This window comes from Balaenoptera acutorostrata, chromosome 15 (assembly GCF_949987535.1).
Source record: "Balaenoptera acutorostrata chromosome 15, mBalAcu1.1, whole genome shotgun sequence".
In the NCBI taxonomy this organism is placed as follows: domain Eukaryota; kingdom Metazoa; phylum Chordata; class Mammalia; order Artiodactyla; family Balaenopteridae; genus Balaenoptera; species Balaenoptera acutorostrata.
In genome coordinates this window covers 46,331,387-46,358,845 of record NC_080078.1, presented here as the reverse complement: position 1 = coordinate 46,358,845, position 27,459 = coordinate 46,331,387, and the positions used below count along the sequence as shown (strand labels likewise).

The 27,459-nt window shown below is 42.0% G+C and overlaps 1 protein-coding gene across 3 annotated transcripts in view; it reads right to left on the bottom strand.

Annotated features, from left to right (window-relative positions):
* Positions 1-27,459, bottom strand: part of KIF16B (kinesin family member 16B) — a 254,851-nt gene that overhangs the window by 149,161 nt on the left and 78,231 nt on the right. For all 3 annotated transcript variants that reach the window (XM_057529948.1, XM_057529949.1, XM_057529950.1), the window contains 3 exons: positions 10,151-10,270; positions 8,955-9,006; positions 6,870-7,007 (listed from right to left, as the gene is read on the bottom strand). In XM_057529948.1, the coding sequence (XP_057385931.1) occupies positions 6,870-7,007; positions 8,955-9,006; positions 10,151-10,270 (310 nt within the window). The remainder of the gene's footprint in view (positions 1-6,869; positions 7,008-8,954; positions 9,007-10,150; positions 10,271-27,459) is intronic.

The window sequence follows — 27,459 nt, the reverse complement described above, 5'->3', positions numbered from 1 at the left end:
TTTACAGACAAGCAAAAGTTAAGAGAATTCAGCACCACCAAACCAGCTCTACAACAAATGTTTGAGGAACGTCTCTAAGTGGGAAACACAAGAGAAGAAAAGGACCTACAAAAACAAACCCAAAACAATAAAGAAAATGGTAATATGAATATACATATCTATAATCACCTTAAATGTGAATGGATTAAATGCTTCAACTAAAAGACACATGCTCACTGAATGGATACAAAAACAAGACCCATATATACGCTGTCTACAAGAGACCCACTTCAGACCTGGAGACACATACAGACTGAAAGTGAGGGGATGGAAAAAGATCTTCCATGCAAATGGAAATCAAAAGAAAGCTGGAGTAGCAATTCTCATATCAGACAAAATAGACTTTAAAATAAAGAACGTTACAATAGACAAGGAAGGACACTATATAATGATCAAGGGATCATTCCAAGAAGAAGACATAACAATTATAAATATATATGCACTCAACAAAGGAGCACCTCAATACATAAGGCAAAAGCTAACAGCTATAAAAGAGGAAACTGACAGTAACACACTAATAGTGGGGGACTTTAACACCTCACTTACACCAATGGACAGATCATCCAGACAGAAAATTAATACGAAAACGCAAGCTTTAAATGACACAGTAGACCAGATAGATTTAATTGATATTTATAGGACATTCCATTCAAAAACAGCAGATTACACTTTCTTCTTAAGTCCACACAGAACATTCTCCAGGATAGATCACATCTTGGGTCACAAATCAAGCCTCGGTAAATTTAAGAAAACTGAAATCATATCAACCGTCTTTTCTGACCACAACACTATGAGATTAGAAATCAATTACAGGGAAAAAACCATAAAAAACACAAACACATGGAGGCTAAACAATACGTTACTAAACAACCAAGAGATCACTGAAGAAATCAAAGAGGAAATCAAAAAATACCTAGAGACAAATGACAATGAAAACACGACAATCCAAAACCTATGGGACACATGAGAAGCAGTTTTAAGAGGGAAGTGTATAGCAATACAATCCTACCTCAGGAAACAAGAAAAATCTCAAATAAACAACTAAACTTACACCTAAAGGAACCAGAGAAAGAACAAACAAAACCCCAAATTAGTAGAAGGAAAGAAATCATGAAGATCAGAGCAGAAACAAATGAAACAAAACCAAAGAAAACAACAGCAAAGATCAATAAAACTAAAAGCTGGTTCTTTGAGAAGATCAACAAAATCGATAAACCTTTAGCCAGACTCATCAAGAAAAAGAGGGAGAGGACTCAAATCAATAAAAGTAGAAATGAGAAAGGAGAAGTTACAGCGGGCACTGAAGAAATACAAAGCATCATAAGAGACTACTGCAAGCAACTCTCTTCCAATAAAATGGACAACCTGGAAGAAATGGACAAATTCTTAGGAAGGTACAACCTTCCAAGACTGAACCAGGAAGAAATAGAAAATATGAACAGACCAATCACATGTAATGAAATTCAAACTGTGATTAAAAATCTTCCAACAAACAAAAGTCCAGGACCAGATGTCTTCACAGGTGCATTCTATCAAATAATTAGAGAAGAGCTAACACCCATCCTTCTCAAACTCTTCCAAAAATTGCAGAGGAAGGAACACTCCCAAACATATTCTACAAGGCAGGCCAACATCACCCTGATACCAAAACCAGACAAAGATACTGCAAAAAACCAAAATAACAGACCAATATCACTGATGAATACCGATGCAAAAATCCTCAACAAAATACTAGCAAACAGAATACAACAACACATTAAAAGGATCATACCACGGTCAAATGGTATTTATCCCAGCAATGCAAGGATTCTTCAACATATGCAAATCAATCAACAGGATACACCATATTAACAAATTGAAGAATAAGAGACATATGATCATCTCAATAGATGCAGAAAAAGCTTTTGACAAAATTCAACACCCATTTATGATAAAAACTCTCCAGAAGGTGGGCATAGAGGGAACCTACCTCAACACAATAAAGGTCATATATGACAAACCTACAGCAAACATCATTCTCAATGGTGAAAAACTGAAAGCATTTCCTCTAAGATCAGGAACAAGACAAGGATGTCCACTCTTGCCACTCTTATTCAACATAGTTTTGGAAGTCCTAGCCACGGCAATCAGAGAAGTAAAAGAAATAAAAGGAATACAAGTTGGAAAAGAAGAAGTAAAACTGTCACTGTTTGCAGATGACATGATACTATACATAGAGAATCCTAAAGATGTCACCAGAAAACTACTAGAGCTAATCAATGAATTTGGTAAAGTTGCAGGATACAAAATTAATGCACAGAAATCTCTTGCATTCCTATACACTAACAACGAAAGATTAGAAAGAGAAATTAGGGGAAAATCCCATTCACCACTGCAACAAAAAGAATAAAATACCTAGGAATAAACCTACCTAAGGAGGTAAAAGACCGGTACTCAGAAAACTATAAGACACTGATGAAAGAAATCAAAGATGACACAAACAGATGGAGAGATATGCCATGTTCTTGAATTGAAAGAATCACTATTGTGAAAATAACTGTACTACTCAAAATAATCTACAGATTCAATGCAATTCCTATCAGATTACCAATGGCATTTTTTACAGAACTAGAACAAAAAATTTTTAAATATGTATGGAGACCCAAAAGAAAGACCCCGAATAGCCAAAGCAATCTTGAGGGAAAAAAACGGAGCTGGAGGAATCAGACTCCCTGACTTCAGACTATACTACAAAGCTACAGTAATCAAGACAATATGGTACTGGCATAAAAATAGAAATATAGATCAGTGGAACAGGAGAGAAAGCCCGGAGATAAGCCGACGCACATATGGTCAACTAATCTATGACAAAGGATGCAAGGATATACAATGGAGAAAAGACAGCCTCTTCAAATAGTGGCGCTGGGAAAACTGGACAGCTACATGTAAACGAATGAAATTAGAACACTCCCTAACACCACACACAAAAATAAACTCAAAATGGATTAAAGACCTAAATGTAAGACTGGACACCATAAAACTCTAAGAGGAAAACATAGGAAGAACACTCTTTGACATAAATCGCAGCAAGATCTTTTTTGACGCACCTCCTAGAGGAATGGAAATAAAAACAAAAATAAACAAATGGGACCTAATGAAACTTAAAAGCTTTTGCACAGCAAAGGAAACTATAAACAAGATGAAAAGGCAACCCTCAGAACAGTAGAAAATAGTTGCAAACAAATCAATGGACAAAGGATTCATCTCCAAAATATATAAACAGCTCATAAAGCTCAATATTAAAAAAACAAAGAACCAAATCAAAAAATGGGCAGAAGACCTAAATAGACATTTCTCCAAAGAAGACATACAGATGGCCAAGAAGCACATGAAAAGCTGCTCAACATCACTAATCATTAGACAAATGCAAATCAAAACTACAATGAGGTATCACCTCACACCAGTCAGAATGGCCACCATCAAAAAATCTACAAGCAATAAATGCTGGAGAGGGTGTGGAGAAAAGGGAACCCTCTTGCACTGTTGGTGGGAATGTAAATTGATACAGCCACTATGGAGAACAGTATGTAGGTTCCTTAAAAAACTAAAAATAGAACTACCATGTGACCCAGTAATCCCACTACTGGGCATATACCCTGAGAAAACCATAATTCGAAAAGAGTCACGTACCACAATGTTCACTGCAGCTCTATTTACAATAGCCAGGACATGGAAGCAACCTAAGTGTCCATCGACAGATGAATGGATAAAGAAGATGTGGCACATATATACAATGGAATATTACTCAGCCATAAAATGAAACGAAACTGAGTTATTTGTAGTGAGGTGGATGGACCTAGAGTCTGTCATACAGAGTGAAGTAAGTCAGAAAGAGAAAAACAAATACCACATGCTAACACATATATATGGAATCTAAAAAAAGAAAAAATGGTTCTGAAGAACCTAGGGGCAGGACAGGAATAAAGATGAAGACGTAGACAATGGACTTGAGGACACGGGGAAAGGGAAGGGTAAGCTGGGACGAAGTGAGACAGTGGCACTGACATATATACACTACCAAATGTAAAATAGATAGCTAGTAGGAAGCAGCCGCATAGCACAGGGAGATCAGCTTGGTGCTTTGTGACCACCTAGAGGGGTGGGATAGGGAGGGTGGGAGGGAGACACAAGAGGGAGGGGATATGGGGATATATGTGTATGTAGAGCTGATTCACTTTGTTATACAGCAGAAACTACCAAAATATTGTAAAGCAATTATACTCCAATAAAGATGTTTTAAAAAATCACTAATTATTAGAGAAATGTAAATCAAAACCACAATGAGGTATCACCTCACATCAGTTAGAATGGTCATCATCAGAATATCTACACACAACAAATGCTAGAGAGCGTGTAGAGAAAAGGGAACCCTCCTGCACTGTTGGTGGGAATGTAAATTGATACAGCCACTATGGAGAATAGTATGGAGGTTCCTTAAAAAACTAAAGATAGAATTACCATATGACCCAGCGATCCCACTACTCGGCATATACCCTGAGAAAACCATAATTCAAAAAAACACATGCACCCCAATGTTCGTTGCAGCACTATTTACAATAGCCAGGTCATGGAAGCAACCTAAATGCCCACTGACAGATGAATGGATAAAGAAGATGTGGTACATATATACAATGGAATATTACTCAGCCATAAAAAGGAACAAAATTGGGTCATTTGTAGACACGTGGATGGACCTAGAATCTGTCATACAAAGTGAAGTAAGTCAGAAAGAGAAAAACAAACACCATATGCTAACACATATATATGGAATCTACAAAAAAAAAAAATGGTCATGAAGAACCTAGGGGCAAGATGGGAATTAAGATATAGACCTACTAGAGAATGGACTTGAGGATATGGGGAGGGGGAATGGTAAGCTGGGATAAAGTGAGAGAGTGGCATGGACATATATACACTACCAAACGTAAAATAGATAGGTAGTGGGAAGCAGCCGCATAGCACAGGGAGATCAGCTCAATGCTTTGTGACGACCTAGAGGGGTGGGACGGGGAGGGTGGGAGGGAAACACAAGAGGCAGGGGATATGGGGATATATGTATGCATATAGCTGATTCACTTTGTTTGTTGTACAGCAGAAACTAACACAACAATGTAGAGCAATTATACTCCAATAAAGATATTTAAAAAAAGAAAAACAAAAAAGCACATGCACCCCAATGTTCATTGCAGCACTATTTACAATAGCCAGGTCATGGAAGCAACCTAAATGCCCATCAACAGATGAATGGATAAAGAAGATGTGTTACATATATACAATGGAATATTACTCAGCCATAAAAAGGAACAAAATTGGGTCATTTGTAGACACGTGGATGGACCCAGAGACTGTCATACAGAGTGAAGTAAGTCAGAAAGAGAAAAACAAATATCATATATTAACGCATATATGTGGAATCTAGAAAAATGGTACAGATGAACAGGTTTGCAAGGGAAAAATAGGGACACAGATGTAGAGAACAAACGTATGGACACCAATGGGGGAAAGCAGGGGGAGGGTGGTGGTGGTGGGATGAACAGGGAGATTGGGATTGACAATATATATACTAATTTGTATAAAATAGATGACTAATAAGAACCTGCTGTATAAAAAAAAAGAAAAAGAAAAAAGAAAGTAAAAGTTCTTGGGCTTCCCATGGCTCAGTGGTTAAGAATCTGCCTGCCAATGCAGGGGACATGGGTTCGAGCCCTGGTCCAGGTAGATCCCACATGCCACGGAGCAACTAAGCCCGTGCCCCACAAATACTGAACCCACGCTGTAGAACCCCCAAGCCACAACTACTGAGCCTGCGTGCCACAACTACTGAAGCCCACGCACTCTAGGGCCCGTGGTCCACAACAAGAGAAGCCACTGCAATGAGAAGCCCACACACCGTGACGAAGAGTAGAGAAAGCCCACGCCGGCAGCAACAAAGACCCAACACAACCATAAATAAATAAATGAATAAATGAATGAATGAATGAATTTTTTTAAAGTTCTTGCAAATATTCCATAATACTGAAATTATTTCAAAAGAAAAAAAGATATGACACCAGATCCTGTATGTATAACTATTCATAAAAAGAATGTAAATAAGGTAATAAAATTATTAAAAGAAGCCACTGTGTTAAGGTTTTGCATCTGAAGAGCACATTTTGAACTTCACAAATTCCTTTAAAGTCTTATTTCCGTAACAGCAGTAACTTTTAAGTCAATATATAGATGTTTAATTCAACAAGACAACGGGCATTTTATAAAGACGTTCTCCAGGGCTTCCCTGGTGGCGCAGTGGTTAAGAATCCGCCTGCCAATGCAAGGGACACGGGTTTGAGCCCTGGTCCAGGAAGATCCCACATGCCGCGGAGCAACTAAGCCCGTGTGCCACAACTACTGAGCCTGCGCTCTAGAGCCCGCGAGCCACAACTACTGAGCCTGCGTGCCACAACTACTGAAGCCCGTGCACCTAGAGCCCGTGCTCCGCAACAAGAGAAGCCACCGCAATGAGAAGCCCGCGCATTGCAACGAAGAGTAGCCCCCACTCGCCACAACTAGAGAGAAGCCCACACAGCAACGAAGACCCAACGCAGCCAAAAATAAAAAATTAATTAATTAATTTAAAAAAAGAAAAAGAAGTTCTCCAGCAAAAGAGAAAACAGCCTAATGAAGCAAACAGTCTTCATCCTTTTTACACCTAAAGTGTAATTAATTCTAAGATGCACGTGTTCCCCCATTACCTAATCAACCTGTTTTCCAGAAATGACAGATACAAAGAACTCAGAACCAAAAGCCAATACCTTGATTGAGGTGCGTGGCCTCCATGATCTGAACACCGTTCACAGAGCACTGGGACCCATTCAGGGGAATCAGTGTCACCGTCCCCCCGACATTTTCAAAGATGCAGTGCTCACTCTCCAAGTCGAGGCCGTGAAGAACTAAGATGGGAAAACAGAGGAAGAAAAGATTTCCTTTGGTATCTAGTGCAATGATTCCCAACCTTCATTTATTTTCTCATATTGAATATTCTTTCTTTTCCATACAAAACTGAGAGGTGAACATTTATGTTTAGTGAGAAAACTGAACTTCAGGAGTTTCTGGCATCAACTGACAGAACCATCCCTTGATTGTTACTCAGTGGGTCTGGACATCCCCTGTATAAGGGAGTAAGTTCTGGCACGTTCATTTATTTCATCTTCGGGGAGAAAACAGTTGAGTAACTTGTCTTAATTGAATACCACTGAGTCACTCCTGCTTCAGTCTAAATAACTTTCCTCCTCCAGTTACCCAAAGGTCACAGTAAAATGGAAGAGAAGAAAAGGGCCCCATGGTTCAAGGATTTACTGTGACCTCCACGCTTACCGCTACTGCGTTCCAGGAGCACAAACCAAAGGTAAAAGGTGAACACGGCATGGCATGGATCTTGGGAGGCCCGAGGAAGTCTCCAGAAGTCCTGAGATGACCCAGCCACAGCCTGTGGCGATTCTGAGAGAACCTGACCTCCACAGATCTCTCAGAGCATGTGGCTGCTAAGGGCTACCGACTCCCATCCGACCACACTGAGCTGCTCGTGTGTGATGAGTGGCCAGGCATGGACATGAATGCCAGTCACACAAACCTACATGATTTCAGGCACAGTTCTTGGCCAGCTTCTCAGAAGCACAAGCCAAACGGCTCCCACTCCTCTCCACAGAACTGCACTACTGAACTTTTCTGTTCACAGAAAACATGTGTTCTTAGCCCTTACCACATTTATAACAAACCCAAAGGTCACATGTATTGATAATTTAATGTTGAGAGGAAGAGGCCTGACACCTAGTTCCACCCAAAAACAGCTGAATCCAAGGATTCAATTCCAGGAACTAGTTTCCAGCTCTCCCAGATTCACGATAAATAGTAAATACACATAGGAAATGCGAGCTTTGGCTTGATTAATAGCTTACACTTGGCATGAAAGCAAGCTCATCGCCAGCAATTCTAAAACCAGCTGAGAAGATATAATTCTTCCCCTGCCAATCCCCACCTTACCACACACACACGCACACACACTCTACCACCGCCGCATGCATCCCCTAAGTTATGCTACAATATAAAGCCTGGCAAGACCTCACCTGGGTACCTCACAAAGACTTTGGGGAAAGCCAGAAGTCTGTGTGTGTGGATGCTGTGTACGTGTGTATCCTACTTTCTGTCCTCATCTTTGCACAGGTAAGTGTCGACTGGGAAGGATTTCCCATCAAAGGGTCTTATATCTTTTATCTGTACCTGTTAGCATATTTCCACTGTGACAAGAGTAACATGATTTAACTAACAGCACACTTGAAAGGCATGACCTTTCAAGGATAGAAGGCATGCATGGTGGGGGAAAGGATTCACAGTTCCATTTTATTCACTAAACTAACTGTTCTGTGTTAGTCATTTGAGCTGAGTTCAAAATTACAGAAATACACGTTCTGATCAATATTCTATTTGAAACATTTTCTTTTTTATAATTACTTCAATGTCAGTCATTCAAAAGAAATTCATTAAATGATTTTTAAAAAAATCATTGGAGGACTTCCCTGGTGGCGCAGTGGTTAAGACTCCACCCGCCAACGCAGGGGACACGGGTAAGAGCCCTGGGCCGGGAAGATCCCACATGCCACGGAGCAACTAAGCCCATGCACCACCATTACTGAGGCTGCGCTCTAGAGCCCGTGAGCCACAACTACTGAGCCCGCGTGCCACAACTACTGAAGCCCACGCACCTAGAGCCCACGCACCACAACAAAGAGTAGCCCCCACTTGCCGCAACTAGAGAAAGCCCGCACGTAGCAACGAAGACCCAACACAGCCAAAAATAAATAAATAATCATTGCAAAGAGGAAATGGATAAAGATCCTCACCAATATCTTGTTCTGTTGAAGCATCTTCTCTACCAACATATGTCTGACCTTCCTAGGGAGAAAAGTCAAGCAAAATTTATTAATAAGAACATGAGGAATGATCTGTTTCTCCCTCTTCCATTGAAGCCCAAGCAACCTGGTGACGGATGGGCGAGCTCTGTCCCGGGCAGGCCACAGCCTCAGTGCGACTGGAGTTCACTGAGGTTCTGTAACAACAGCCCGTGGTGTCCGAAAAAGGACAGGACTCCTGAGGCTCAGGGCTCGACAAGGGTTGGGCTCCTGTTTTGCCATCAATAACCTGCCTGTGACAGCAATCTCACTGATGTTCCCAATCCTTTCTGGCAAGTCTCTCCTCTAGTGGCCAGGGGTTTCTTTGTATCTAAAGATATGGCTTAGGATATATCTAAAGGAATTGAAAGCAAGCATTCAAACAGATACTTGTGTGCTGATGTGTATAGCAGCATTATTCATAATAGCCAAAAAGTGCAAACAACCCAAATATTCATCCATGGACAGATAAAATGTGGTACATACACTGGAATATTATCCAACCATAAAAAGGAATGAAGTACTGATACATGTTACAACATGGATAAACATTATGCTAAGTGAAATAAACCAGATACAAAAGGAAAAAAATATATATATATATGGTTTAGGAGAGCCCTCAAAGCACAAGCGTAATACCATTCTCATTTAAAGTCATGGATCAGACAGAAGATACTAAAGTCAAGGTTACAGAGGCCACCACTGATACTGATGTGGAAATTCTGCTCTCCTGACAGGGATACCCTGCTCGGGACCAGGCCCAACGATGTAGGCAAGAGGCACAACTTTATAATTAACACAAGGGACCAGGAAACTGTACATACAACAAATCCCAGTTCGGGTGCTGGTAACTTTTCTTCCTCAGTCTGTCTGCCTTTTTGTTCCTTACCTCCCTCTTGCTGAGTCTACAAATTAGAGGGCAAAGTGAATGGATCTTCATTTAGCTTTAGGACTACATAAAACAGAAATTTCTAATACCACAGAATCCCAATGAACTGCTGAGAATCCCCAAAGGACTCAAGGATTTGTTGTATATTCTTCAGGGTCGTGGCTGCGTTCGTGGACACGGAGTATGACACTAAACCTTGCCAGTATCCTCAGGGAAAGCTGAAACCAAAACGAGAATGTTCCAGGAAAGTAGTTTCTACCTTCAAGTGATATAAGATGATTCCAGTGCTCAGAAGGTCGTCATCGATGCCGATTAAATGGGGCAGCTCGGAATCCAAAACAACCCCAATCCCTTCTTTCCTCAGGGCCAGAGTTTGTTCCTGAAATCAGGAGGGAAAGAAAAGGAAAAGGTTACTTTGAGGAAAGAAAACTTCGTATTAAGTTCTCTTTAGAGTGTGAAAATGAACAATGTTTTACTTCTCACCAAAAAAACTGCAAGAAAAATGGACTGTAAGCTTCATGTTGAAATCCTGGCATATGGTGGGCAAAGTGAGCTTGGAACATACAAAAAGCTCATAAAGTGAAATAAATTTATTGCCTGATACAGATTCATACATATATATATATATGAATACACACATATATATATGAAGCTAAGCTCAAACCCTGCCTTCTTTAGGAAAGGTTCTAGGACCACTAGACCAGAAAGCAATCTTTCTCCCTCTTCAGAACCTTTATTTCACTTAATACCTAGACGTCTCCTGACTTGTTGGTTCTTCTTGCCAGTTACTAGGGTCAAACTGCACATGGCCCTGAAAGCAACCCTTTCCCGTGCATTCGCTACCGTGTACCAGAGATACCTGACCCGCTGTGCCCTGCATCACCTTCTATCCACTGATCATTCCCACCTACACACAAATCTGCTACAGAGCTCCCATCAACCACCACCACCACCACCTCCCTTGGCCCTGCATCTCCCTCCAGCTACCATCAATTTCTCTGTGCCCCTTTAGAGAAAACCACCTCCAAAGAGTTCCCTACTTGTGGTCCTCTAGTTTCCCCCCTCCGGCTCTCTCTCGAACCCACTTCCATGGAGTCTTTCATCCCAGGGACTCTAGTGTCTACAGTCACTCCCTTGATGATCTCATCCTGACTCCTGACTTTACCTGCAATCTACACAGTTGTCCCTGGGTATCCATGGGGGATTGGTTCCAGGACCCCTGCGGATACCAAAATCCAAGGATGCTCAAGTCCCTTATATAAAAGGACATAATTTGCATATATCCTATGCACACCCTCCCCTATATTTTCAATCATCTCTAGATTACTTGTAATACCTAATACAACATAAATGCTATGTAAATAGTTGAAAACATAGTGAAAATGCTATGTAAATATTTGCTGGAGCATGGCAAATTCAAGTTTTGCTTTTGAGAACTATCTGAAATATTTTTTCTCTAAATATTTGTGATCGGTGGTCGGTTGAATCTGTGGACGTGGAACCCGCAGACACGGAGGGCTTGACTGCATGCCAACAACTCTCAAATTTAAATCTCCAGGCAGACCTCTCCCTTAAAACTCCATCCTCACGTATATAAACCTGCCTACCTCGGTATATCTGTGGGGCTACCAAGGAGGCAGCTCAAACTTAACACCCTGAAAGACCAGCCCTGATGCCCCCTGCCTCCCAAACCTGCACACTAGCCCTTCTCGGTAAATACCAATCTTCCTTACAGTTGCTTGGACCAAAAATCAGGCTGTCCTTTGCTCCTTTCTCTAAACCCTACAGCACTCGGTGTTGACTCCACCTTCAAAATATGCCCCCAATCTGACGACAAACCACTGCACCACATTGCTGCCTGGCCCCAAGCATCACCACCCTCACCGGGATGGCCTCAGTAATCCTGGCCACACCCACTCGTGCCCCAGCCAGACACCACACTCTCCCCGGCAGCCAGACAGACGGCAGGGCCGGCCGCTCCTTTTCTCGGGTCAATTACACGGCCTCCTCTTCTCTGAGTAAAACCCAAAGTCTCTGCAAGGGTCTACAAAGCTCCAAGTGACCTCACCCCTTGCTGACCTCCTGCCGCTTGCCCCCTGCTCACTCCTCGCCCGGAAGCCCGGCTCCTTGCTGTTCCTCAAACTTGCCAGCCGGCCCTCACCTCAGGGCTTTGGTCGTTGCTGTTTCCTCTGTTCCTGTCTACTCCTTCTCTTCCCCTAGAGCGGGGCTTCCCAACCTTGGCACCACTGACATTTTGGAGCAGATGATTCTCCACTGTGGGGGGCTGCCCTGGGCACTGGAGGATACTTAGAGCATCCCTGGCCTCTACCCAGCAGATGCCAGTAACACACATCCCTCCTCCGAGGTTGTGACAACCAAAGATGCCTCCAGACACCGATAAGTGTCCCCTGGGGAACAAAATGTGCCCCAGTTGAGAAGAACTGCCTTCAATTCACACGTAACTCAGCCCTCATTTCCTCTGCTCAGAAGCCACCCTCCCCGTCGCCCCATACAAGACAGCAGTCACCGACCTCTCTTGTCCTGATTTGTTTCTCTCTTAGCAATTATCACTCTATGATATGTTATATACAAGTTTATCACTTGTCTCCTGACTAGAATGTAACCTAATGCCTTATTTCGTGCCTGACACAGAGGAGCTCCTCAATTAATATCTGTCAAGTGAATGAATGAGTGGGTAGATACTCAGAGTTCAGAGAAACGCAGGAAGGAAGGTCAAGAGCAACCTCGCAAGGAAGAGACGGAGAGGCCCTTCACCATCAGGCCCATCTGCCCTAAGACAAAAAAAACCCTCAGAATCCAGGCTTTGAGGCAATTCCCAGGTGGAAAGCAGACAAACCCCGGAAGAGTGAAGGTGTAAACTGCAGCCTTGAGGTCGGGCTGTGCTGAGTTGAGACGGGGGCCCACCCAAGAACAGGACACTGTGCTGTGTGACCACAGGCTGATGGAAGCAGCAGAGGAGACAGCCCGGTGCTGCTAACGGGGGCTCCGGGTCAGGGATGCTCCGAGCCAGCCTCTCCCTCACCCACTCCTGCGACGGGACACGCTGAGCACAGCACAGCTCCGGGCTCCACAGCCCAGAGCTGCCCGAAACAATACCGGAACTCCTCACGTTCCTGGATCAAATAAATGGATTCCGTATCATTTAAATATTAAAACAGTCTACGAAGCCTGCCATTCTCTCGCTGAAGAATTCAGAACCTCACAACCTTGCAGACAAGGGGCCCCTGGGAGGTTCTGTGAAAGGGCCGGGGGGAGAGAGAGAAGTCCCCAGCCTTCACCTCTGCAGACACTGGGGCCTCCACCGCACACATGCGGAGTTGGAGTCGGGCCAGAGGGCAATGGAGCGGAGTAGCAAAAAAAGATGGTTTAAAAAATAAATAAATAAAAATCACCACTTGAGGGAAAGCAATTTAATTTAACAACCATTAAATAGATACACAGAGAAAATGACCAATGCATAAGTTAAATTCAAGAAAAGGAAATGAAGCGTATCACTATTCTTCAATTACTTCTCTTATCAGACGGGCTTCCTCTCCGGGGCCAAGAACCTCAGGCTTGGAGGCCGGAGACTTCGTTCATCCTGATATGCTACACCAAGGCCCTTGCAAATCCTGGCTAAAATGAGCCCTCTAAATAAACCAACCCCGACTCCTGCCTCTCCGATATTGGTAGAATTTGTGCTTCTCCTCTTGCCCACAGAGCTCAAACTGAAGTGGAAAGTCTGTGATTTTCCTTTTTAAAGATATATATTACACTGGAGAGTTTAATCATACAGCCCCATCTCATGAAACAAGGCCTGCTAGCTCTGAACTGTGACAGCACTGCACACACGGTAGGTGGCGCCTGGCCATGGATTGCTCCAGGCTTCCAGGTCCATGTGAAAAGGAGAGGGACTGTTCTCCTAAGTCCAGAGACATATGTATTTTCTTTCTGCATAAAAGTGGACAATATCCCAAAAGGGGGTGGGGGGAGGCAGTATTTTAAACTCTAATAGCTCCCACTCAAACTAGAGAAACTGTTTTGGACTACATCCCAGTTTAGTTTGATATTCTTTTTTTTTTTTTTTTAACCCATTGAAAAGCACTTTTTCTTCCTTCCTTAAAATAAGTCTCATAGACTTAGAAATTCATTTGAAATTCATAACTTCAGAGCCATTAGGTCAAAAGCATTACTTGTCCCCACCCATCCCCAATACACACACACACACACACACACACTCACACACACACACACTTCCATACATAGAATGGGTAAAACCTGAATTAAGAGAAAGTCTCTCAGGATTGGGAATGGGGGCATATGAATTTATGATTAATGCTGCCCTAAAGCTCTATGACATTCAAGCTGCATTCACTATATGATATTATAAAAGTGTCACCTCATAAAACTAAAAACGGGGGTTTAAATCATTGCTCGAGTGAAAAAGTAATTTCAGACAAAAATATCTATCACTTATAAAATATTTATTGAGTGGCCCCTACTGTTATACATAATTGATGAAATACCTCTTTGAGAAGATGGAATATTTAACAGAGCAGAGCTGGCGATCCCTTTCCCAACTCCAGGCACACGGGCTCCCAAAGAAAGAAAGTGGTCAAATATGTATAGCTGCACATATTTTGTATTCAAACAAAGCTTTTGGCAACCAATATTTGTATAAAAAGGAAACTACCGCCTGACAAAAAGTATAAAAAGACAGTATCCGCTCAAACATTATGTTCATCACATTTCCAAAAATATGTTCAATAAGTTTTTTTCAACCCCTAAATCTAAAACCTGTGTCGAGGGCTGAGATGGTGGCAGCAAATCCTCTGGCACATGCCGGCGGTTCCGGTGAGTGGCAGGCAGGACTGCCCAGATCAAAGGGAGAAGCCACAAGGGCCTGGCTCATTGGGCGTGTCCCATATAACCCCCATACCCCTTCATTAGACTCAGCAGGAATCCTCCCTCTTTTCATCACAATATCACATCCTTAAAATCCAGCACTGGGGACTTCCCTGGTGGTGCAGTGGTTAAGAATCCACCTGCCAGTGCAGAGGACACGGGTTTGAGCCCTGGTCCGGGAAGATCCCACATGCTGTGGAGCAACTAAGCCCGTGCACCACAACTACTGAGCCTGCGCTCGAGCCCGGAAGCCACAACTACTGAGCCCGCACGCCACAACTACTGAAGCCCCCGCGACTAGAGCCCGTGCTCTGCAACATGAGAAGCCACCACAATGAGAAGTCCGAGCACCGCAACAAAGAGTAGCTCTCGCTCGCCGCAACTACAGAGAAGCCTGTGTGCAGCAGTGAAGACCCAACACAGCCCCAAAAAATTATTAATTAATTTAAAAAACAAACAAACAAATATCCAGCACTGTGTCTGTCAAAATGCAACAAACTTCCTGAATAAATAGGTGAAAATCAAGACAAAAACTTGTCAATAAGAAGCCTATGTTTCCCTTTCAAGAAGCCTTCCTGAGAGCTAGATCTTGCTTGGGAAATACTGGGAAAATTTTGGCGACGCGTCCGCCCTACCTGAACTAAGAGCTCTCAAAGGGCAGAAACTGTGCTTCCTCACACGGAGTACATGGGGGGAATACGGCTGTACCAGGCACAGAGCAGTCACTCAAGAAGTGCTGATTATTCGGCACTGTCAGTTGTAAGGGATTTTTACATGAATTTTTGTTGTTATTGTTGTTGCTAGCCAAGAATTAAAAGTCAGAATTTTTCTGGTGGAAACTCAGTCTAGGAAGAATCATGTGCTTCGCTAACTAGGAGAGTTGTATGGAGTTGCCTCACAGCAGAAAGAGCACTTAACTTCTGCAAACCCGAGGCCGACAACACTGATCAGAAGAGGAGGGGTCACCACAACCAGGGCTTAGAGCACCTGCCCAGTGCGGGTATGCGGAGGAGGGAGGGGGTCAGGCAGACAGGAGGACTCATAAAAAATGAAATTATCCTTCCTCTAGCATAAGTGCTTTTTAATTTAAAAAAAAAAATTTGTATGTGACTTCATTTGAATTTAACAGAAGGAAAAGCAACTGAAGTATTTGTTGAATTTCAACCAAATGTTTCTTCACTACAACAGACACTTAACTAAAATATGCTTCTAAGTTAAGACATTACGAAACATATTTAGAGGTTGACAGCACTGTGTCTATATTTTTTCCTCTGTGTTTTGGTTTTAAGTACCATTCCCCAAGCTTATAGATGTCTGAGAATATCCACCTTCTGCCCTTGCACCTGAACGACATCGAAGCTGTGTCACTCTGGGTCGTGTTCATACCTCCTCACTCAGAATGTTGAGTTGGCTCCACTCTTCAGAAATTAACTGCTGCACTGAGGAAATATGAAGCTAGTCTGACTTTTGGTCTATGGCAGATAATTTGGTTTTCTGCCTGGATGTCCGAAGATTTTTTCCTTTACCTTTGAAATTCAGTAGCTTAATAAGGATAGGTATTGGTGTTAAAACATTCTGTTCTCTGAATTTTCCCATAACAGGATACATTCTTCTCATCTGCAGACGCAGTTCTTTTGTTTGTTTCTTTTTCATTTCCTGAAAGTCACCTTGTTTTATATTCCATTTTCTGTTTCATATGTTGACTGTCTACTTCAGGGAGGCCAATTATCCTTATAGTACATTGTCTTTTCATCTTTTAGCTTCTGATTGCTTTAATGTCATGATCACTTCACTTGTGTTCACTGAGACTATCAAGCCTTTAATTTTTAGTAATTTGGTTTCAGTGGCATCTATTCTTTCCTTTGGTATTTCTAATTTTATTTCTTGGTCCTGCAATGGTTGTTGTTTGGGACCTCAGTCTTTCTGTAGATCTGCAATCTCTCTTTTTTCATCTCATTCTCCTTTAATCATCTTGCTGTGTTTATTGAATTCACATTACTCATTAACTTGTTCCACAGAATGAAACAACTTTAAGGACTTCCCTTCTATGCCTTGAGGTATGGTTTCATCTAGCTCTGGATGTTTTGTCTTTTACATGCTATATCCCCTTTTCTTCTTTCTCTTTGTCTATCCATCTGTCCGTCTATCCGTCCATCCATCACACTTATGTTTATATAACCGCCTCACTTTTTTTCTTCATCTGTGTGTGCTCAGGTGTATCTGTCCGGAAATTCTGCTGCTCTAACACAGGATGGGCAATTCCTTGACTCTTTTCCTACTGCTGCCCCATCTGTGATCTTTCCGGTTTGAAGACTGAGTGGGTCTGTGTTCTCTCCACCGTTCTCTAGCCAGATTGAGTGACAGGGCCAGGAGGTCTCCACCGAGGCGCGGTAAAGGCTTTGTTCGAATTCCTGGGCTCTGGCCTCTCTTAAGAAAGGTCATTAAATATCCTCCACCGGGTGCCTTCCTCCTGCCTGAGAGGAGAGCCCACTGCAGGGGGGACACTGGCTCTCAGGTTCCCTGGTCTCAGAGACTCAGCTCTGCTTTCCACTTCATCCCAGTTGCCACCAGCAGCCATTTCTATGATTCCTCCGTAAGAAGAGGAAAAGCACCGTGTACCTCCCCAGATCTGAGGGTGTGGGGAGGGCTTCTAGAATCCTCACTGACTCAACTCCTGAGGTGCAGGCTTAGGAATCCCACCTCGTCCTCCCCTCCTCAGCGGCCAGCGCACGGCCCTCTTCATCCGCTTCCTGTTAGTGAGCTCGTGGAGGTGTTTCTGCTGCGGGGTGGCATGTTTGCTTTTTATTATTATCTCTTCATTTCTTTGAAACGTGTGATGTCATCTCCAACGCCTATTCTCCAAAGTCAAGAACAGGTATTCAGCTGGCTACAAAAAGGAAGAAAACAAGGGTGCTCCGGGTTTGGGGGGAGGGGTCTCTTGAGCAAAGGTACGGTGGCAGAAAACATGGGCACATACACAAGGGACCACTGGACATTCATTTAACTGATAAACCTGGTCCAGAAAGCCAGGCTGATGGTCAATATTTGATTCAGAAACCGGGAAGGCACTGAGAATTTTGAAAACAGGAACTGGCTGATACTCAGAAGATGAACCTGGCAAGGATGTGTGGGATGACTAGGAACAGAGGGAAGAGGGAGGCGGAACTGGGAAGGAAGGAATAGCTTGGTGGACGCTACGCAACAAATAGTTTAGACTGATGGACCTTAAGTAAAGATACCCTTCTCAACTGTTTTACATACTCCTCTTAATGAGAAATAAGGAAACTGGGGCGTTTACAAGAGTTGCAAAAGTCTGATAAATATCAGAAAGATCTTTATTGCTAGGAAAACAAAATCCTGACGGTTCCCAGTAACACCTTCCAGACAGCTCACCAAGTGGATATTGTTGACATTAAAAATCGCTCACCAATTTGACTAGCAAGTGTTGTCAAGTAATTTGCATGTGTCTTTTATAATATACAAATGGTAAATAGTCATTGTCAACACAAACCAATTAGCTCTGAAATCCTGAAAGTACACACACTGGCATTCACCCAGAAGCTACAGTCTCTCGTACATTCTAGTGCACAAAGAAAGAATCCTGTCCGTCTAGCAGAGGAAGGAAACAGCCACCAAGATTACCAGAGAGTCGATGAAGCTGTGCTTCAACCACCATCCCACCTTCCTCCACCCTTTGTTCATGTAACCTGAGTCAGCGGTGATGAAAAGGAATAAGGATCTCCCCTTGACTTTCCTCCAGGAAACAACTTTTTATTCTTGCTATGCTCCCAGAGAGCATGGCGAGGTGAAGAAAAACAACATTTGTTGGCTAGACATGTTCCATGTCCCTGCAAGGCTGACTGGTAACACGTAAGCCTTCGTGTGAGAGCTCTATTAATGCTCTTGGAATGGTAAAAGATTTTCTTAAATTACAAACACAGGGAAGGGAAAGAACAGTCTGTGGGAGTTCAGGACTGGAAATCTACCTACGCTGAAAAGGTCTGGCAGGTACCACAGACCCAGAGAGGCCAGGGAGGACCAGGAATCAACCTTCATCAGCATGAGGATTAAAGAAGGAGATGGTTCTGGTGAGAAGGCAGAATTAGCAATCCACAGGTTGAAAAAAGAAAGGAAGGATCAAGTGGGTCAACCTAGAAGTCACCCTGTTCTTCTCCTTGCCTCTAACCCCACAGCCAACCATCAGTGGGTCTACTCGCATGGCAGCAAAATCATCCAGGACCTTCCGTCTCCACCGCCACTGCCACCACCACCTCCTGCCTAGTCTCTGACATCCCCCAACTGTCCTTCTGCTTCCTCTCTTGCCAGCCTACAGTCTGTTCTCCATGTGACAGCCAGAGCCTTCTTTCCAGAATGTCAAGAGGTCACACACAAAACTCTACAATATTCTCACGCGTTTGGAATAAAGTGGCACCGGCAGCTCACTTCGTCTGGTCCCTACCCACCTCTCCAACCTCACCCCCTCCACTCTCCACATGACTCCCAACACTCCAGCCACAGTGGCTTCCTCATTCCCACTGCAGGGCCTTTGCACACGCTGTCCCCGCTTCCCCGGGAAAGTCTCCCCTAAATCTTGTGGCTGGGCCCTTCTTGTCAGTCAGCTCTTACCACACATGCTGCCTGCTCTCTAAAGATCAAAGACACCAATAAGGTGGACAAGGTCCTTGCTCACGTAAAGCTCACCTCCTAGAGAGGAAGCGCACCCCTCCTCCCGCCCCCCCTCCCAGGGACATTCCATCACTCCACCTGGCTTGCTGTTTTCAGAGCACTCCAGTCTATCAAAATTATGTATTAGTGTATTGTCTGTCTGCTCCTCCAGAAAGCAAACAGTGGGTCCAGGACAACACGTCAAGAACAGGGAATGAGAGAGCAGGCTGGGGTCAGTGAAAGGCAAACTATCGTTCTGACTCCAGGGCTTAGACTGTCTCTCATCAGTCCTATTTGTACGTTCCCTGCCAGGCAAAAGCAGCTCCTGAACCTCAAAAGAATGCTTAAAATGGCCAGAATAAGTCAGAAGCTTACAAGGGAATGTTGTTTACATATGAATGGATTCCAAAAGATAATCATCATAAATAATTTAACAAGTGTCCACAACACCTGTACCTAGCAAGCATCAGGAAGTTGATATCAGATTGGCACCTATCACATCATAAAAACTGAAGTAGGAATGCAAAAGCCTTGCTTTTTACAAGACTTTCAAACAATCCACATTACAGTACCTGCGGTCAAAAGAGACACACTTAGGGCTTCCCTGGTGGTGCAGTGGTTCAGAGTCTGCCTGCCAATGCAGGGGGCACGGGTTCGAGCCCTGGTCTGGGAAGATCCCACATGCCGCGGAGCAACTGGGCCCGTGAGCCACAACTACTGAGCCTGCGCGTCTGGAGCCTGTGCTCTGCAACGAGAGGGGCCGCGACAGTGAGAGGCCTGCGCACCACGATGAAGAGTGGCCCCGCTTGCCGCAACTAGAGAAAGCCCTCGCACAGAAACAAAGACCCAACACAGCCAAAAATAATAAATAAATAAATAAATAAATAAATAAATAAATAAATTTATAAAAAGAGACACACTTAGAATAGACGGAGAATAGTCCCGGACTCATCCGGGCAGAAACAGGAAGGGAAGAACCTGACTACCTCCTCACCTCCCTGGTACCAGCAAGCCGACATTTCCTGGCATTGTTGGAAGTCAGCCCCTAAACAGTAAATAGAATTAATATTGTCCTTTTAATGAACAGAAGCTCTTGGGGCAGTTCAATTTCCACTACACCTCCCACTGCAGAAACATCATTCTTTATGTGACGCTGAACAGCTAACTGCTGGCAGGCACTTCAGAGAGATGCTATGTACATCTTTCTGATGAAACAGTCCTCCGCTGGCTGAGCAAATCACCCAGATGTCGGTATTTAAATTATGCAAAATGCATAATACCGATTAAAGAAATTACGTGTGAAAATATGCAAGAGCAAATTTCCTCACATTAATATTTAACTAGACTTTTTAAGTGGAGCAGGATCTTGTGAACACAAGTACTTTGGTATATTTGACCTAAACGGAAACTCAAAATACTCAGGAGCGTTCACCAGAAGGTTCTACAAGGGCATTTTTATATAGTACAAACTTTAACCCAAGGTAAGAAAGCAGAGTGAAAGGATAACTTTAAGTGGTGTGCTGTAACCCAGAAAGCTTCAATCTGACATTGGCCTTAAACTTCAGTCTTATAAAGCTGGCTTACTCTTGTTTCTTACCCACAGAAATACATCACACTTGTCTCCGCCTCCAGCCTTTGCTCAAGGGATAATAGCTTCTTGGGACAGCTTTCTAGTTCTTTCCCCTCCTGAATCTTACCCATCCTTCCCCTCCCCAGGGAAACACGTAGAGCCACGGGGGACCCTTCCTCTCAATGACCACAGTTACCTGGCCTGATCACCTGCATCTTAGTCAAAAATGACTAGTGCCTTTATATCCATACACTGCTTGTTTCAACTGCTAAATCAGTAGGTCACTCAAGGAGTTTCTAAAACACCATGCCTGAGCCCTGCACTGGTCCCTTAAATAAGCATCTCATTTAAAGGTGGACCCGGGTATGGGTATTTTTTTAAGCTCCCAGGTATTTCACATCCATAATTTTCTGTATCCCCCAAAGGACTGACACCTCTGTTCTGCTGGGTGCACCCTGAGGATGCCCGAAGGGTAAGTGCTACAGTTTATCCTCCAGCCAGCTTCTTCTGCAACTCATTCAGCCCACACTTACGAGCATCTGCTACTACTTGCCAGGTGAACTTAAAACTGTCTGCTAGATTACATAGAAGATGACTGCAGTTTCTGTTTAAAATGTGTATGAAGGGTATATACACATTTGATTCGAGTGTGTGTGTGTGTGTGTGTTAGCTTGGGCTGCCACAACAAAATACTAGAGACTATATAGCACAGACAACAGAAATTAATTTTCCACAGTTCTAGGGGCTGGGAAGTCCAAGATCAAGATGTCGGCAAGGTAAGATTTATTCTGAGGCCTCTTCTCTTGGCCTGTAGGAGGCCACCATCTCACTGTGTGCTTACGTGGCCTTTCCTGGGTGTGTGCACACAATGGGGGAGAGAGAATGATAAGGCTACAGGCCTTTTGGATTAGGATCCTATCCTCATAACTTCACTTAACCTTACCTTAATTTCCTCCTAAACGCTCTAACTCTAAATACAGTCACACTGAGGATCAGGGTTTCAACATATGAATTTTGGAGGGAAACAATGCAGTCCACAGCAGGGTGTGTGTGTGTCTAATATATACATCATACACTTATAAATGCAGAATATATCATAAATACAATAATTATATATGAGAAAGAGAGAAAAGACAAACAGAGAGATACTGAGCCTAACAGAGACATCGCAAATTAGAAACAGAGATTATTATCTCTGGGTAGTTTTTTTCTTTATACTTCTTCACTTCCCAAATTTTCTATAACAAACACACTTGTAAGTAAAATAATACAGGTAACAGAGATTTTTAAAATAAAAAAAAGGAACATACTTCCATGTGAAATTTTTAAAACTTATTTCACTTAATTTAGTCCAATTTATTTTATTTAAAATATATTTTACACAATCTCAAGTAATCTCCAAGGCTGAGTTTTATTGTATGTTATATAACATTCTGAAGATGGAATTCTAAAATGATGAAACAAAAATGCATCAGCCAAAACTGAAAGCCCAGAAACCATTTCTCCAAAAGCCCTCAATATGGAAAATCTGCCCACAGCTAACATCATATTCAATAGTGAAAAGCTAATAGCTTTTCCTCTAAGATCAGGAACAAGACAAGGAAAAAGAAATAAAAGCCATCCAAATTGGAAAGAAAGAAGTAAAACTGTCTCTACCTGCAAATGACATATTATATATAGAAAACCCTAAAAACTCCACTGAAAACGTGTTATAGCTAGTAAATAAACTCAGTAAAATTTCAGGACACAAAATCAATATATACAAATAAGTTGCATTTCTATACCCTAATAACAAACTATCAGAAAGAGAAAGTAAGAAAACCATGCCATTTACCTTGCATCAAAAAGGACAAATTAACTAAGAATAAATTTAACCAAGGAGGTGAAAGACCTGTACACTGAAAACTACTGATGAAAAAACTGAAGATATAAATAAACGAAAAGATATCCCATGCTTGTGGAATGGAAGAATATTATTAAAATTAAAAGGTCCATTCCAACCAAAGCAATCTTCAGAGGCAATGCAATTCCTATCAAAATTGCAATGGCATTTTTCATAGAAATAGAAAAAACAATCCTAAGATTTGTGTGGAACCACAAAAGACCGAATAGCCAAAGCAATCTTGAGAAAGAAGAACAAAGCTAAAGAAGGCATTATGTTTCCTGATATCAAACTATATCACAAAGCTATAGCAATCAAAAGAGTATGGTATTGGCATAAAAACACACACTTAGATCAATGGAACAGAACAGAGAGCCCTGAAATAAACCCACACACATATGGCTAATTAATTTATGACAAAGGCACCAAGAATATGAAATGGGGAAAAGACAGTCTCTTCAATAAATGGTGTTGGGAAAACTGGACAGTCACATGCAGAAAAATAAAACTAGACCCGTATTTTACATCATAACACAAAAATAAGCTCTAAAGACAAACATAAGACCTAAAACCATAAAACTCCTAGAAGAAAGCACAGAGGATAAACTCCTTAACATCAGTCCTGGCATGATTTTTTGGATATGACAACCAAAACCAAAGGCAACAAAAGCAAAAGCTCAAGATTTCACCACGCTACTCAGAACAGCATGTAACTTAAAATTTATGAACTGTTTGTAACTGGAATTTTCACTTTAATATTTTCAGACTGAGGTTGACCGCAGGTACTGAACCTGTAGAAAGCGAAATCGCAGATAAGGCAGGACTACTCTACATGAAAAGGTGCTCAGCATCACTAATCATCAGGGAAATGCAAATCAAAACCTCAATGAGATCACCTCAAACTTGTCAGAATGGCTATTATCAAAAAAAACAAGAAAAAATAAAATAAAACAAGTGTTGGTGAAGATGTGAAGAAAAGGGAACCCTTGTGCACTGTTCATGGGAATGTAAATTGGTGCAGCCACTATGGAAAACAGTACAGAGGTTCCTCAAAAAATTAAAAATAGAACTACCGTATGATCCAGCAATTCCACTCTTGGGTATTTATCTGAAGGAAGTGAAAACAGGGTATTAAAAAACATCTGAAGCCCATATTCACTACAGTATTATTTATAATAGCCAAGATATGGAAACAACCTAAATGACCATCAGCAGACAAAGGGATAAAGAAAATGTGATAGACAGACAGACATATAAACAGATAGACAGACAGATGCGCATGCGCGCGCGCGCGCACACACACACACACACACACACACACACAATGGACTACTATTGGCCATAAAAAGAAGGAAATATTGCCATCTGCAACAACATGTATGGACCTTGAAGGCAGTATGCTAAGTGAAATAAGTCAGAAAGAGAAAGACAAATACTACATGATGTCACTTATAAGTAAAATCTAAACAAACCCAAGTAATAGATACAGAGATCAGACTGGTGGTTGCCAGAGGTGGGGGTGGGGGTGAGGTGAAATGCGTGATGGTGGTCAAAGGGTGCGAGCGTGCAGTTATAAAATAAATATGTTGCAGGAATGTAACGTGCAGCCTGGTGACTAAAGTTAACAATACTGTGTCACGTAATAGGAAGCTGCTAACAGAGTAAACCCTAAAAGCTCTCATCGCAAGAAGAATGTGTACCCAAGTTGAGGCGACAGATGATAGCTAAACTTACTGTGCTGCTCACTTTGCAATAATACATATATCAAAATCACTATCTGTACACCTAAAACTAATACAGTGTTTCTGAATCAACTGTATCTCAATAAAACTGGGGGGAAAACAAGCAAACAAAAACCAAACAAACAAAAAGAAGGAAAATCTGCAGGTGTCCAGAAGCCAAAGGAACTTTCAGCCTCCAGAAAGTAGGCATAGAGGGGACTTACCTTAACATAATAAAGGCCATATATGACAAACCCAGAGCCAACATCGTTCTCAACAGTGAAAAACTGAAACCATTTTCACTAAGATCAGGAACGAGACAAGGTTGCCCACTCTCACCACTATTATTCAACACAGTTTTGGAAGTTTTAGCCACAGCAATCAGAGAAGAAAAAGAAATAAAAGGAGTCCAAATCAGAAAAGAAGAAGTAAAACTGTCACTGTTTGCAGATGACATGATACTATACATAGAGAATCAAAAAGATGCCACCAGAAAACTACTAGAACTAATCAATGAATTTGGTAGAGTAGCAGGATATAAAATTAATGCACAGAAATCTCTTGCATTCCTATACACTAATGATGAAAAATCTGAAAGAGAAATTAAGGAAACACTCCCATTTACCACTGCAACAAAAAGAATAAAATACCTAAGAATGAACCTACCTAAGGAGATAAAAGACCTGTATGCAGAAAACTGTAAGACACTGATGAAAGAAATTAAAGATGATACAAACAGATGGAGAGATATACCATGTTCTTAGACTGGAAGAATCAACATTGTGAAATGACTATACTACCCAAAGCAATCTACAGATTCAATGCAATCCCTATCAAACTACCACTGGCATTTTTCACAGAACTAGAACAAAAAATTTCACAATTTGTATGGAAACACAAAAGACCCCGAATAGCCAAATCAATCTTGAGAAAGAAAAACGGAGTTGGAGGAATCAGGCTCCCTGACCTCAGACTATACTACAAAGCTACAGTAATCAAGACAGTATGGTACTGGCACAAAAACAGAAATATAGATCAATGGAACAGGATAGAAAGCCCAGAGATAAACCCACGCACATATGGTCACCTTATCTTTGATAAAGGAGGCAAGCATATACAGTGGAGAAAAGACAGACTCTTCAATAAGTGGTGCTGGGAAAACTGGACAGGTACATGTAAAAGTATGAAATTAGAACACTCCCTGACACCATAAACAAAAATAAACTCAAAATGGATTAAAGACCTAAATGTAAGGCCAGACACTATCAAACTCTTAGAGGAAAACATAGGCAGAACACTCTTTGACATAAATCACTGCAAGATCCTTTTTGACCCACCTCCTAGAGAAATGGAAATAAAAATTAAAATAAACAAATGGGACCTAATGAAACTTCAAAGCTTTTGCACAGCAAAGGAAACCATAAACAAGATGAAAAGACAACCCTCCGAATGGGAGAAAATATTTGCAAACGAAGCAACTGACAAAGGATTAATCTCCAAAACATACAAGCGGCTTATGCAGCTCAATATCAAAAAAAAAAACAACCCAATCCAAAAATGGGCAGAAGACCTAAATAGACTTTTCTCCAAAGAAGATATACAGATTGTCAACAAACACATGAAAGGATGCTCAACATCACTAATCATTAGAGAAATGCAAATCAAAACTACAATGAGGCATCACCTCACACCAGTCAGAATGGCCATCATCAAAAAATCTACAAACAGTAAATGCTGGAGAGGGTGGGGAGAAAAGGCAACCCTCTTGCACTGTTGGTGGGAATGTAAATTGATACAGCCACTATGGAGAACAGTATGGAGGTTCCTTAAAAAACTAAAAATAGAAGTACCATATGACCCAGCAATCCCACTACTGGGCATATACCCTGAGAAAACCATAATTCAAAAAGAGTCATGTACCACAATGTACACTGCAGCACTACTTACAATAGCCATGTTGTAGACATGGAAGCAACCTAAGTGTCCATCAACATAGACATGGAAGCAACCTAAGTGTCCATCGACAGATGAATGGATAAAGAAGATGTGGCACATATATACAATGGAATATTACTCAGCCATAAAAAGAAACAAAATTGATTCATTTGTAGTGAGGTGGATGGACCTAGAGTCTGTCATACAGAGTGAAGTAAGTCAGAAGGAGAAAAACATATACCACATGCTAACACATATATATGGAATCTAAAAAACAAAAAAAAGGTTCTGAAGAACATAGGGGCAGGACAGGAATAAAGATGCAGAAGTAGAGAATGGACTTGAGGACACGGGGAGGGGGAAGGGTAAGCTGGGACGAAGTGAGAGAGTGGCATGGACATATATACACTACCAAATGTAAAACAGATAGCTAGTAGGAAGCAGCCGCATAGCACAGGGAGATCAGCTTGGTGCTTTGTGACCACCTAGTGGGGTGGGATAGGGAGGGTGGGAGGCAGACACAAGAGGGAGGGGATATGGGGATATATGTGTACGTATAGCTGATTCACTTTGTTATACAGCAGAAACTAACCAACACTGTAAAGCAATTATACTCCAATAAAGATGTTATTAAAAAAAAAAAAGTTTAGGAGAAACCATAAAGGCAATTCCAATGTTGTTTTAATGAGAACAGTGTTGAACGCTAGCCGATTCCAACCTCAACAGCCCTGTGGTCTTATCAAAACCCCAGATCGGTGTTAGATTTTACTTTAATTAATCTAAGGAACCAGTTGTCTGGCATCAGCAGACATTTTTTAAACGTCATGGCAGCCCTCAGGACTGTGACAGAGCCGGATGGCAGCTCTCCTGTACCATCTTGATTCCATTAA